Genomic DNA, 14659 nt, shown 5'->3' on the forward strand with positions numbered 1-14659 from the left:
TAAATCTACCTGTTGATGTGTACTTGATTTATGTCTATGTGCGTAACTTGAGTTACATGTGTGCACATATGTTATATGCACAAAACTGTCATGCATATTTGTGTACAAAGCCTTCTGTGGATATACGCTTTCACTTTTCCTGGGTAAATACCTAGTATAGTATTGGAATGGCTGGTCATATGATAGCTGCATGATTAACTATTTCGGAGACTGTTATACTGTTCTCCCAAGTGTTTTTATCATTTTGCATTCCCACTGTCAATCAATGGGAGTCCCAGTTTCTCCACATCCTTGCCAAAACTTTGGATGGTCACTCTTTTTAAATTGAGCCATTCTGAGTAGTGATAATCGTTTTGTCAAAGATAAAATATCAAATAAGTACACAAAAAGTGCTCAACAGTATTAGTTTTTTTTGGATCTAGTTGTAAATTTAATACATCTCTTCCTCTTCTACTGAAAAATTACAGAGTCACACTCTTACTCAGCCCAGCTTGCCTGAGAGTGAAGCAAGATAAATGAGGACGAAAGACTATTTGACAGTCGTGAAATACATACATGAACATATCAAGCAAACATTAATCAATCTGTGATAAAATAAAAATCTCATCTTTAACATGTTTTCCACTCTCACTTGGGTTGATTCATATAAAGTTAATTGATTTCATAAATAATTAAAAAAACATGTTTTTGACTTCACATGGCTTTTCTACCTTACATTTAATCATTTTTGCAGAAAATGTTAAGATCATATTCACCTGGTGAGTCTGAGTGAAGAGGGATAACAGGTCTAGAATAGTGAGGCAAACCTCTGTAGCTATATTGGCCTCAGTGTCTACGTGGTGCACGATGTCTATTTCATTGGAGTTGCCTACAAAATACAAAGTAAAACATGCATAAAAGTCTAAGACAATGCTTTGTAGCCTATAAAGGATTTCCTTCCATTACAATATATTCAAAGTTTACTGGCATTTTGATTAATAATTTATTAAATCAAAATGTTTTTGTTTGTTCAGTTTCTTTATTGGCTGAATTAAAAGTATTAAACATACTAGAGTCTTTAGTGCGTGTGCCCTTTGCATATCTTCGCTGTGGGGTTTCCATTGTTTTTGAGTTCTTTTCCATTAATTTGGCCAAAGACAGGGTCATATATCTTTCATAAGGCTGTCTCAAGTTCTAGGCTTCTAGGCTAATAAATGAAATGTACAATCTCAGTGGACTATCTTTATGTCCCCTCAGAAAGTTACAAAATGTATTTATAGGTTAAGGCAAATACCTTCAAACAAGTAACTGGGCCATGTGCCCATAATTGCTAACAATCTATCAATGAAAAGAGTGAAACTTTGTAAAATATTTGAAGAGATTTATTGTGAGCCAAATATGAGTGACCATGGCCTGTGACATAGCCCTCAGGAAACCCTGAGAACATGTGCCCAAGGTGTTTGGGCTACAACTGGGTTTTATACATTTTAGGGGCACATAAGACATCAATCAGTACATGTAAGATATACATTGGTTTGGACTGGAAAGGCAGAAGAACTGAAAGTGGAAGAGGGGTTCTTCCAGGTTATAGGTGGATTCAAAGATTTTCTCATTGGCTATTGGTTGAAAGAGTTTATATAGAGACCTAGAATAAATAAAAAGGAAATGCCTGGGTTAAGATAAGGGATTGTGGAGACCAAGGTTCTTATTACGTAGATGAAGCCTCCAAATGGCAGACTTCAAAGAGAACAGATTGTAAATGTTTCTTACAAGGCTGAAAAAGTGTTAGACTCTCAGTTGATTCTCTCCTGGATCAAGAAAAAGACCTGGAAAGGGAAAGGGGATTCTTTACAGAATGCAGATTTTTCCCCACAAGAGACAACTCTGCAGGGCTGTTTCCAGATATGGGAAACAAACATATTTGAAGGTAAAATATTTTGATTTCTTTCCTTAGCTGTCATGTGATGTTATGACAGAGTTAGGTTTGAAAGTAAGTCATATCATATACGGTTCACTAAAGCCTGTCTGATGAGACTTTATCGTTGGTAGGGTGTGACTTTCCAGGCCCCTTAAGAATTTGGGCAAAAGAAGAAAACAGTTCAGAGCTTAGTCCTCAAATTATATGCTATAAAACGCTGGCCTCCATTTTTCCCTCATTCACAAGCTGGAGTGTGTGCATCTCTAGATTCAAGATGTCATCCTTGCTGCTTCTGGGACATGGGCAACTTTATCCCCTCCCCACAGAAGAAGCAGTAATCATCTGGTTGACAGCAGCCCCCATGACCTGCACAATGCTGAAAGTCACTTGTTTCCAGGGGAGCTGTGCTAAGCATATGATATTGAGGGTTTTGCCTCTCCCCTTTCTTTCCCATCGGGCACTACATTTTTTTAAACCACTCCCTGGTGAGGCTTTCCTCTAAGAAATATTCCCAGAGCTACAGCAAACCTTAAAAGCAGTGGTTTTAGTGCATTTCATGTCCTACACATACCTAGAGAAAAAATGGTAACCATCTTGTTCCTATTACTTTTGGTTTACTTACTGGTCATGGTATTGTCTAGCATCTGTAAGAGTTTGGGGTTAGAAAGTGCATTTTTGCCTCGAATTATTGGTAAAGTTTGTGATCTGTGCTGCTTATGGCCTTCATGACTGGAAGTGGAGTGCATCCTGAAAATGAAATAAGAAAAGTGGTTAGAGTTATTTGGGGATGTTGTAGCCAAAGAGTATTTGTTCATTCAAATATTCTAGATTGAGTCGAATATTAAAATCTAATTTTGAAAGCAACTTTTTATTACAAATATTAATTATAGGTGACATTATGAGAGGGACTATTTAAAGTACTTTTGGAGAAACTTTCTTTAAGCCAAAATAGGGTTTAGATGGATAATATGTAGAATAACAGATCATTGAATGAAATCTATTCAAGCACATTCATTATTATTTATGAAATAATGGGATTCCATGAATGTTAAGTTGGCTGCTGGCTGATCAGGAAGGCACAGTGGTGGACATTAAAAAGTACAGTAGGAAAGTATTTTTAAGAGATAAAGTGTAAAATCAGGTTCTAAAACAACCCTTGCTTTCCTAGGTATTTGTATTTGGAAATTCCTGTTGATTTATCATTTCATTGGTGTCATGGCCACAGGGGGACTGACAGGCCATGGTTGTGGGAGGTAGGTAGTTGAGGGACCTCTGTGCCTTTGTGCTTCCAGGGCGATGACAATTGTCTGCAATGACTCATTCAACGTCCCATGGGACTTCCAGCTGGGAAAAATGAGCTGACGTTACTGTAGAACTAAGAATATTTCCTGACTTTATCATTTGGCCAAGGAAATAGATGGATAATTCTTGGGATATATGCTGTCATAAAAACAACTTATAAAAACACTTATGCAAGGAAAGCAGCATTTGGAAATACCCTAAAGTAGCTCCGAATTCCTCCTTTAGGCCTTAACCTAGAAATGCGGCAGCGGTCTTCTCTTTCTCCCACTCTTCAAGGCTGATTTGGTTCTGGCTAGATCAGAAAACCTGGATGGATGGAGATTCAGGACTTTGGCTTTCAATAGCCAGGGACGCCTGGGTCATTCTGAAGCTAGAAGGAGTGCGTGATTCCTCGGCTGTAGGGCTTCGGCATTTGGATTGGGTACTTTCTAGGTTTTGAGTGTAGTATAGTCTGAACTTGTGGAGGAAAAGCCCTGGTTTCTAGGAGGTAAGGGTCAGAAATGGCCAGGACCTGACCAGATGTTTCAGGAGGAGCCTGAAATCTAACCCACCACACATCTACAAAACTTCAGTGACCTCAGGTGGCTCACTATTATTATTAAACATGGAAATTAATTCTTCACTGTCCTTTATTTTATTATTTTTTGTAAAAAAAGAAGTCCATTACATTTTTTTTTCATTTACTTTCTCATAAGGGGCCAATTTCAAGGGGTTCCCATAGAGGGAGACAAAATTTATTCTACGATTTATTCACTATGTACTACTCTCATATTTCTTTCTAAAATACTCATAATATATACTATGATCATGCCTCTGGGAACAATAAATCAAAGGGGGGGGGCAATTTTTGCAAAGAATTCTCATTTACAAGACCCAGAGAAGCTCTGAGGTAGAATTTCAGGGCGAATGTTTTCCATTGGTTAGGCTGGTGAAGGATGACTCCAGATCCTATCTGAGAGTCAAATCAGTCTAATGACTAGGAAATCTTAAGTGGGTTATGGGGCCATCCATGCTTCCTTGTTGCCTTTGACTCTTTAAGAAACAATTTCAGCTTCAAGAACATTGCAAAAATATTACAATTATTGAAAAGCCTAGGGAGACATGATCCCACATTTTAGTTTGTCACTGGAAGATTAGATAGCATTAAAAGAGGCATTTATCGAACCTAGGTCTATTATTTCAGGTTTCATTAAATGAAAATACTCATTAATGTTCAGTCTATGCAAGGGATGGTGCTCTAAGTGCCCATGTATATAGTGCAATTCTTATCTCTTTGGTCTTTACAAGCTAGTAGGGCAAACAGTAAAGTGTCTAAGAAGTTTCTTTTTTTTTTTTTTGAGACGAGTTTCGCTCTTGTTACCCAGGCTGGAGTGCAATGGCGCGATCTCGGCTCACCGCAACCTCTGCCTCCTGGGTTCTGGCAATTCTCCTGCCTCAGCCTCCCGAGTAGCTGGGATTACAGGCACGCGCCACCATGCCCAGCTAAGTTTTTGTATCTTTAGTAGAGATGAGGTTTCACCATGTTGACCTGGATGGTCTCGATCTCTTAACCTCGTGATCCACCTGCCTCAGCCTCCCAAAGTGCTGGGATTACAGGCTTGAGCCACCGCGCCCGGCCCAAGAAGTTTCTTAAGACAGATAGGTAATTACTTGAAATCTGCACTTGGTTTGAATATATAAATAGAAATGTGTGTGTGTGTGTGTGTGTGTGTGTATGTCTACCTTGGACATATGCATATATAGACACACACACACACAGACACACACACACACAGCTACATATAATTTTAAATACAAAGTAAATGTGACATTACCATTGTGACAAGAGACCTGATGTCTGGCAGGAAGGATTGGATCCTTTGAGAGTTCCATTGTTCTGGGTGGACTGCACAAATTTAAATGCAGCAGCAATTTTTCTGCAATGAAAATGGAAGTTTTAATCATAGCTCAGTGTTTGTAATTTACATATAAAAATGAATGGCAACTGACAAAATGATTACTGAACAATGAAATATTTCATATGCTATGAATTAGTGAAAAATAAAACCCGGTTTTCTTTTGGAAATTGGAAATTGGGATTTAGTGAAGGTTTTGCCAATGTTGTTTCATGAAAAAATGATGACAGTGCAAAGTTATTTCAGATTACTAGTTTCTTTTTTTTAGTTACTGGAAATGTTTTCTGAAATAGGTATCTTCCAAATTATATTTATATATTGATAAATTAGTTCCAAAGATATATGAATGTGGTTTTCTTTTTAAAATAAGTGTTTTTGTGATTTTTCTCCCTAGACAACATGAACTGTTCCTAGATCTACAACGTGTATGAGGCAATCTTCAAACTTCTGTGTCTAATGTAAAATCAACCTAATAATCTTTATTTGCATTTTAAGATTGCTAACATATATTTATAACTCTAACCTGATACATTAATACATGTCATATGCTTTTTAAAAGACCAGATTAACCTATTCAAATTTAAAATTATTACCTTATTATATTGCGTTTTCCTAGGTATCTGAAATTTTGAAGACAAACGCTAGAAAGAAAAACAAAACACATTCTAGTTATTCATATTCTTTCATTATAAAAACTGTTCTAAGTATATTGAAAGAAAAATGTTAAACTTGCTTTAAATATTTCATGTATCATTGATGATAACTTACTACATGGGTTCTTGAAATGAAACATGGTATACTGGACTATTTAGAAGTTTCCAGAAAAAAGTGTTATGTCATCAACTCTAAAACTTACTCCAAGATGCTGAAGAAGTCGGACACCTCTGGACTGGGAGCCCTCTGCCAGTAGGCAATCAGGGTCTCTAAAAGGAAACACCAGGTAGCATGAGAATCTGAAGAATTTTTTTCCCATTTTTCAAAAAAATTAATTTTAAGAGTTCTCTTTACCATACGAAATTGTTTTCATAATGTGAAGAAAACACATCAGGAGACTCCTGGTTTCTGCTTGATCTAACTTGTCAAATCGAAGAGTTGAGCCAATCAAAGACAAGGGTCTTGGGATCTGGGAATTCAAGAACCAATCAGGATTGAGTGAGAGTGAGTGACCTCTGCCTTGTAATGATAGTAGGTTTGGGAGGGAAGTCATACCTTTTCACAGTTGTCCGTCTTCTCACTGCTCTTCTCATTGGTACTTGGATTGGAGTCAAGACTTGCTAAAGATGCTCTGGAGTCAGCATGGTTTACTGTAGAAATAGCTATTGATGAAAATGCTGTAAACATAAGCCACAGCACACATATGGGAATGAGATGTATGGGCACAAAAAAAAAAGTTCACATGATGAACCAAAAAGATGTTGATTACTGAGGTGGCAGCAGTGTTGTGAAAGACCAACATAACAGCGTCTGGGATTGGCATTAAAGATATGCAACGTTTTAGGTATTATTACAGTGGTCATTAAAGATTTAAAATTTGGACCATTATAGGTAGAAGTAAACAAAGCTTCTTCCTTTGATTTCTCAACGTGCTTTTTAAATTAGGATAGCTCTTGTTTTAAACACTTTAGTAAAAGTTCATAAAGATACTTTTGGGAAGGAGCTTTCAACTTTTGACTGTTTATGAGAAATTGAAATGACATTTCCAAAACAGTTCTTAAAAATAATCCTTGAAATTGAAAAGCCATTATCTTTTAAAAGGCTGTCTGCAATGAAAACTTAAAGATGGTTTCCAGAATAAAGCAATTTGATAACATCTAAGTAGACTGCTCTTTAAGCCAAGTAAAAATGAACACTAAGTAGAAGAGGAAGTCACTGGATGGAATTCAAAGAAATATTTAAAAAGACTCTTTGGTTGTATAAATGTAGTATACTTTGCCACATAGATTATGCATAATGAATTGTGGACTGAGTAAAAAGCACAATGATTATACAATGTAAACATGGATGACTGTTAAAAATAAGTGTTCTCAGAAGATCTCAAGTACCTGCTATGGAATTTAAAACATCTTTAGAAAATGATGTATCCATGGAGTTTGCATGTTTCATAGCTGTCTGGCTTGGAAAACCTCCATTGGTGCTTAGATCATCTCTAGAGCCCTGTATTCAAAGTGTAGTAAAGATTAATGGGAATCATGGTATTTCAACATTGTTAACCCACATATGCCTTCTTCATTACACTTCCAATTAAGTGATATTTCACTTGTTCTTTTATATCCCCACAAAGGTTTTCTTCTAAAGTAGGCAGTGAAAATGAATACAGCCAAAACCATACTCGTAGTTATAAGTTGATTTATGTTACCTTTTTACAATGTTGTAGAAACAATTTTTAGATACAGATATACAACTACATGGCTGGATTGGTTACTGATATATTCATGAATCACATTATAGATATCATTATTACCATGAGTTATCTTATATTCATTACTATTATTAACAACTACATTTACCCAGGCTAGAGTACAATGGCATGATCACAGCTCACTGCAGCCTCAACCTCCTGGCTCAAGTGATGCCCCTGCCTTAACCTCCTGAATAGCTGGGACTACAGGTATGTGCCACCATGCCCAGCTAATCTTTTCAAATTTATTTGTAGAGGTGAGGTCTTGCTGTGTTGCTCAGGCTGGTCTTGAACTCCTGGCCTCAAGTCATCCTCTCACCTCGGCCTCCCAAAGTTGTTGGGATTAGTGATGTGAGCCACCATACCTGGCCTACAACTACATTTTAAATATTTATTATTTGCCAGGCTCTATAATTGTTTTCTAGTATACAATTTAATCCTCATAGAGATGCTGTGATTCAGGTATTTTATTCCAGTTTATAATAAAGGAAATGGAGGCTTAAGGAGATTGGCTAACTTATTTACAGTCACTCAGATAGTCACTGATACTGCTGGGATTTGAACAAGGTAAAAAAAAGAAATCCATAGGCCATAGCTCCTAACTCCTAGATGGTAATACCTTCCTTGTATGATTGGATTCAGCACTGTGTTATCTCATCTGAGATTTGAACATGGTAACAGATCTCTAGTGGATTGTGTGTAGTCACTGCAGTGCTTCAGTGGAGGAAGGATTATAGTCACTCCCAGGTTGTGACTACAAATAAGGCATTTGGCTATTTATTCTGATACCAGGTGGGCATGTAGGTAATGTAGAAAGTGGTAGGGGAAGGTGTCCACTGAGGAGGGGGCCATAATTGCTACAGAGGAACCTGTAAGAGCTGGAAAGAATTGGAAAGGGATACAGAGAACAGAGGGAAATGAAAGCCAAATGCTGAAGGCTGGATCACGCAGAAGGCTAAAGGGACCTATCTGGAACAAATGACACATTGATGTGAGTACATAGCAGAAAGTGTTGTTCAATTCCTAGTATGTTCACAGATGAGAAGCAATGGGTATCCAGGGCAAAAAATAATTTAAAAAAGACAAATTCTTTATTAACATATAAATGTGACATATTGTACAAACGTACCTGATTAGATGTATTGACAGTAAAAGGATACAGGTCCTTCAGATAAATCCTTGGCATATTGTCCAGCAGCATGCCATATAGGGGCATGTATAAACTTGCTATCTGGGCCTGCTTTCTCTAGGTGAAAAGGTAGCCAAAAGAAATGATTCACGTAAAAATCAATAGGCTTGTCGGTTTCATATGCATTTAATGCAGTGAGCCATTAAATGGTGTTTAGGGAAGGCAGAAAGGAAGATCACTTACTGGCTCTCTGTATCGATCATCAAATGAATGCTTAGCCATTAGATTTTTTAGGACAGCTAAAGCTAAGTGTCTGACATCTTGGTCTTCCTGCAGGGCAAAGCCAACTTCTCGGAGCAGAATTCCGATTAAGAAGTGTTTGCGACAAAATTCATTTGTGACTGAATATTCAGGCATATCTTTGTGAGGAAGGAAAATAACTCATGTTACTGGAAATGAAATGATCACTTTGTATTTGAGATGTATATACCAAACAATTACCATCAACTTCTTTTACCACTAGGAGGAATTCAGGAATAGTCTTGCTACAGAAATGAGGTGTGTTGTATCCTCAAGGAGCATTCAGTAAGAAGACTATTCTGTGAATGCAAACACAAGTACAGGTACAAACTAACACACAACATCAATTGTTGAATTCCATAATAACAGCGTATTTACAGGATTATAGGAGTTGAGAGGGGAAAAACAAATTTTCTGCTTGGAGGAGTCAGGAAATATTATCAGTAGGAATCTGTCAAGATAAGCCTCTGAGGATGCTTAAAGTTTGGAGGTGCAGATCTTTGTGGGAACAGATAGAGGTGGTGGAGAAGGGACAGGAGGCTGGAAGAAGCGACTGGATTTTCGACGACACAGAATTCTGAAAGCACAGGTATGGAAGGGAGCAGGTATGGAGGGTAGCACAGGTATGTGGGAATCAATAAGCACAGTGGCTAGAAGAGGAATGGTGACAGAATTAGGCTTGAGAGGTTGGGGCTAGATGATGAGAAACAGTACAGCCTAGAAGAGGAATGGTGACAGAATTAGGCTTGAGAGGTTGGGGCTAGATGATGAGAAACAGTACAATTTCCTTGGCTGGCATCTAGGTCCCTCTCCATTTGTATTTATTTCTGACAGCTTTGAGATCAGTGCCCTGTGGGGATTAGACTGTGGGGAGATGTGGGGTGAGGGATACAATACAGAACATTGTGGCAATGTGGGAGGGAGGGGGTGAGTGACAACATGTTATCTGGGCTGGGGTAGCAGAAACTGAGTGGTAGGAGTAAATCACCAGGGAAAGTTGACTGAAGTATGTGAGGGAGCAAGGAGAGAGAAAAGTCACTGCCAAATTTTGAGCCTGAATTATAGAGAAAAGAATGTTAAAAGTTCCAGTAATAGTGGATTTATTCAAATTGTCTAAAAGATTTATAAAATGTAACCATTAATAATTGTACTTGCACCTACAAGAATACATAGGGAGAAAGATCTTTGATACTGGCATTGACAATGATTTTATGAATATCACCCAAAAAACACAGTAAACAAAAGCAAAAATAAACAAGTAGGATTATATAAAATTAAAACGTTTCTGGACAGCAAAGGAATCAATCAACGAGGTAAAAAAGCAAACTATGGATTGGGAGAAAAATGCTTGCAAACCATATACCTGATAAGGGGCTGATATCCAAACTCTACAAGGAACTCGTACCACATAATGGCAACAGACAAACAAAGAAACAAACAAAAATCCACTAAATTAAAAAAATGGGCAAAGGATCTGAATAGACATTTTTTGAAAGAAGACATACAAATGGCCAAAAGATACAGATGATCAAAATCACTGATCATCAGGGAAATGCAAATCAAAACCACAATGTGCTATTACTTCATGCCTGTTAGGATGGCTATTATCAGAAAGTCAAACGAGAACAAGTGTTGGTGAGGGTGTAAAGAAAGGGGAACCCTTGAACACTATTGGCGGAATACAGTCATTATAGAAAACAGTATAGAAGGTCCTCAAAAAACTAAGAATATTGCTACCATATGATCTAGCAATCCAACTTCTGGGTATATATCCACAAGAATTCAGATCACTATGTTGAAGAGATATCTGCATTTTCATGTTCGTTGCAGTATTATTCACAATAGCCAAGTATGGAAACGACCCAGGTGACTGACCATAAGTGAATGGATTAAAAAATGATATATACATACAATGGAGTATTATTTAGCCTCAAAAAAAAAAAACTAGGAGAAAATCCTACCATTTGTGACAATGCAGATAAACCTAAAAGTCATTATGCTAAGTGAAATAAGCCAAACACAGAAGGACACATACTGCATGATCTCCGCTAATATGTGGAATCTAGAGAAGTCAAACTCTGGTGGACAATAAGAGACTACTTAATGGGTACAATGTATATTATTTGAAGGACGGATATCCTAAAAGCCTTGGCTTCACTGCTATGCAACTATGCATGTAACAAAATTATGCTTGTACCCCCTTAAGTTTCTACAAAAAAAATTAAAGAAGTTAAACTCATAGAAGCACAGAGTATAAAGACGGCTGCCATGGGCTGGGGAATAGAAGAAATTGTTGGGAGAGAATTTTAATCAAAGGGTGCAAACTTTAGTTATAAGAAGGAAAAATTGTGGAGGTCAAATGTGTAGCATGGTAAGAATCGTTAATAATACTATACTGTATATTTGGTATTTGTTAAGTGAGTAGACCTTAATTGTTCTCATTGCACAGACATAAAAAACAGAACTATATGAGGTGATGATGTGTTAGCCTGATTGGCAATCATTTCACAATGCATACATACATCAAAACATCATGTTTTCCACCTTAAATATAGCTTTTGAGACAGAGTCTCACTCTGCTGCCCAGGCTGGAATGCAGTGGTACGATCTTGGCTCACTGCAACTTCTGCCTCCAGGGCTCAAGGGATTCTCATGCCTGAGACTCCCAAGAAGCTCAGATTACAGGCTTGTACCACCATGACGCGCTAATTTTTGTATTTTTAGTAGAGATTGGGTTTCACCATGTTGGCCAAGCTGATCTTGAACTCCTGGCCTCAAGTGATCCACCCACCTCGGCCTCCCAAAGTGTTGAGATTACAGGACTTAGCCACCGTGCCTAGCCCAATTTTTGTCAATTTTACCTCAATAAGGCTGGGGGATAACAGTAGTACTAGCACTCATGTATACGACCTGCTGTCTGCTAGCACTAGGCTAAGCACTTTATGTGCATTATCCCACTTGATCTGCAGGACAACCCATAAGGGAGGTATGATTAATATAATTAACTATTAGAATATTCCAGCTCATAAAATGACCAATAGCAAATTAAATATACTGACTTAGCCTCCATAAAGAAACTACTAAATATGGACATTCAGGAATGTGGCAGTTCAAGAAACTAAAATCACAGGGCTTCAGGTTAAATAAATTTCTCAGTGACATAGTAATACTCAGGATCCAGGAACAGAACACAACTTTTGAATTCCCATCTATGGCTACAAAAAAGGTTTGCCAAGACCGTTTTAAGTTATTAATCCATTTCAGATAAAAATAAACTTATACTAATATCCTCTGTCTTAACAAGATTGATCAAATGGGGCTGTGGTTTAGCAAAAGAAACATATCATCTAAAGTCAGTTACATTGAACAAGTACATTATTATATACATGTGGGAATTTCATTTACGATACACATTAAGAAAATTTCAGATGTTTTGGGAAAGTAAAAAAAAATTAATCTGGAGAATGTGAAAGAATTGAAATTAGGGAATCATTTCAAGAATTGAAATTAGGGAATTCATAAGTTGACAAGAAAACAATTCAGTCAACTTTTGCAATTTTTATGATATGATATTAAATATCTGAATATTTATTAGCACCCAGAAGCTGGAAATTTATAGTATTTATAGTTGTCAATATTAGATTAATAGGTGGTTACTGACGCTTAGATAAGATATCACTTACCTGATGCATGTAATTCTTGAGTTGATTCTGACGGTGTCAGAGGATCTGAATTTAATATAAACAAACAAAAAGTTCAGATATATACATATACATACTCAGATACATACATATACATACTTAGATACATATATATTCATTACGTGTAATTTATACTCAACAATTAAACTATAGTATTAAAAATGTGAGTCTTCAGTGTTGCCATTTTTCAGGGAGAATGTCTTAGGTTATTTGGTTTTTTTTACTTTTTTTTTTTTTTGAGATGGAGTCTGGCTCTGTTGCCCAACTGGAGTGTAGTGGCACCATCTCGGCTTACTGCAACCTTTCCTGGGTTCAAGAAATTCTCCTGTCTCAGCCTCCTGAGTAACTGGGATTACAGGTGTCCACCACTGCGCCTGACTAATTTTTGTATTTTCAATAGAGATGTGCTTTTGCCACAATGGCCAGGCTGGTCTCAAACTCCTGACCTCAAGTGATCCACCCGCCTTGGCCTCCCAAAGTGCTGGGATTACAGGCATGAACCAACGCACCCTGCCAATTTGTTTTCTTAAAAAAGAAGGTCATGAGCAGAATTATTCTAATTCTTAGCCTTCTATTTGAACATCTATTTTTCTATCAGAACTCTGCTTGCTATGAAACGTATTTTTATGTTTATTATTTATAGTACCAGATCTACAAAGAGACTATCGGGCTTTTCTCTGAGCTATTGACTAATAGTAAGTAATGTAGTTTGACTGTGTCCCCACCCAAATTTCATCGTGAATTGTAATCCACACATGTTAGGGGAGGTACCTGGCAGGAGGTGATTGGATCATGGGCAGATCCCCCATGTTGTTCTCATGATAGTGAGTTCTCTTGAGAGCTGATGCTTTTAAAGTGTGGCACTTCCTTGCTCTCTCCCTTTCTCTCTTCTGCCGCCCTGTGAAGAAGGTCCTTATTTCCCCTTTACCTTCTGCCTTGATTGTAAGTTTCCTGAGGCCTCCCAGCCATATGGCACTGTGAGTCAATTAAACCTTTTTTCTTCATAAATTGCCCAGTCTTGGGTAGTTCTTTATAACAGTGTGAAAATGGACTAATACAATAAGCAACTGAAATAAAAATGACCAAATAAATATTTGGTCCTCTTGAATATCTCAACCTGCCTGGCTAACCAATAATAACTTGGCACTAATTTATAAAAAAAAAAAATTCAGAACGAAGTAAAAACCAAAAAAGATACTATCTAATATACAATTTCTACCTTATTTTCCATGAAATATGCTACATAATTAGAAAAAATTAGAAAAATATTATATAGTTTATATTTAAGGTTAAAATGGCAAAATGTTTATAGGCTTGATAATGTAATTTTCCCTCTAGAATACTAGTATAAGCTAATAAGTTGAGGAGGTATAATGAGGCTCTTTACCAATCTTAGTTTTTGCTTTTATGACTATCAAAACTGTGCCTTTCAGCTGGGCATGGTGGCTAATGCCTATAATCCCATCACTTTGAGAGGCTGAGGCAGGCAGATCACCTGAGGTCAGGAGTTTGAGACCAGCCTGGCCAACATGGCAAAACCCCATCTATACCAAGAATACAAAAATTAGCCAGGTGTAGTGGCAGGCACCTGTAGTCCCAGCTACTCAGGAGGCTGAGGTGGGAGAATCGCTTGAACCTGGGAAGTGGAGGGTTGCAGTGAGCCAAGATTATGCCATTGTACTCCCAGACTGGGCTAGTGACAGAGTGAGATGTTGCCTCAAAAATAAAACAAAAAAAAAACCCCCAAAAACTGTACCTCATGAATAGTTTACTCATTGCTTGGTAGTAAAGGATTTCATGTTCCTAAATAATTTTTGTATTTTATTTGCATCTTGACATTTGATTAGTTTTTGATGCCTAGATGGATAATACTCTCTACCATAACATGTATTTTTTATATATATTTATAAATTATATAATTTTTATAAAATTATATGTAGCATATATAATTTTTTTAGTTTATGAAAGCTATACATACAAATATTTCCTGTAGACTACTTATGTAAGTATAATAAGCAAAATATGAAGCCCATTCTT

The 14659-nt window shown here is 37.1% G+C and overlaps 1 protein-coding gene across 19 annotated transcripts in view; it reads right to left on the minus strand.

Annotated features, from left to right (window-relative positions):
• Positions 1 to 14659, minus strand: part of DOCK10 (dedicator of cytokinesis 10) — a 280570-nt gene that overhangs the window by 33425 nt on the left and 232486 nt on the right. For 12 of the 19 annotated variants that reach the window (XM_078328692.1, XM_035306601.3, XM_035306596.3 and 9 more), the window contains exons 31-41: positions 12605 to 12649; positions 8865 to 9040; positions 8622 to 8738; positions 7137 to 7248; positions 6304 to 6425; positions 6103 to 6217; positions 5951 to 6017; positions 5688 to 5735; positions 5014 to 5115; positions 2520 to 2644; positions 756 to 868 (exon numbers count right to left, since the gene is read on the minus strand). In XM_078328692.1, the coding sequence (XP_078184818.1) occupies positions 756 to 868; positions 2520 to 2644; positions 5014 to 5115; positions 5688 to 5735; positions 5951 to 6017; positions 6103 to 6217; positions 6304 to 6425; positions 7137 to 7248; positions 8622 to 8738; positions 8865 to 9040; positions 12605 to 12649 (1142 nt within the window). The remainder of the gene's footprint in view (positions 1 to 755; positions 869 to 2519; positions 2645 to 5013; positions 5116 to 5687; positions 5736 to 5950; positions 6018 to 6102; positions 6218 to 6303; positions 6426 to 7136; positions 7249 to 8621; positions 8739 to 8864; positions 9041 to 12604; positions 12650 to 14659) is intronic. The other 7 variants (XM_078328693.1, XM_054257992.2, XM_035306599.3 and 4 more) reach the window with 1 other exon arrangement.

Source organism: Callithrix jacchus, chromosome 6, assembly GCF_049354715.1.
Source record: "Callithrix jacchus isolate 240 chromosome 6, calJac240_pri, whole genome shotgun sequence".
Taxonomy (NCBI): Eukaryota; Metazoa; Chordata; class Mammalia; order Primates; family Cebidae; genus Callithrix; species Callithrix jacchus.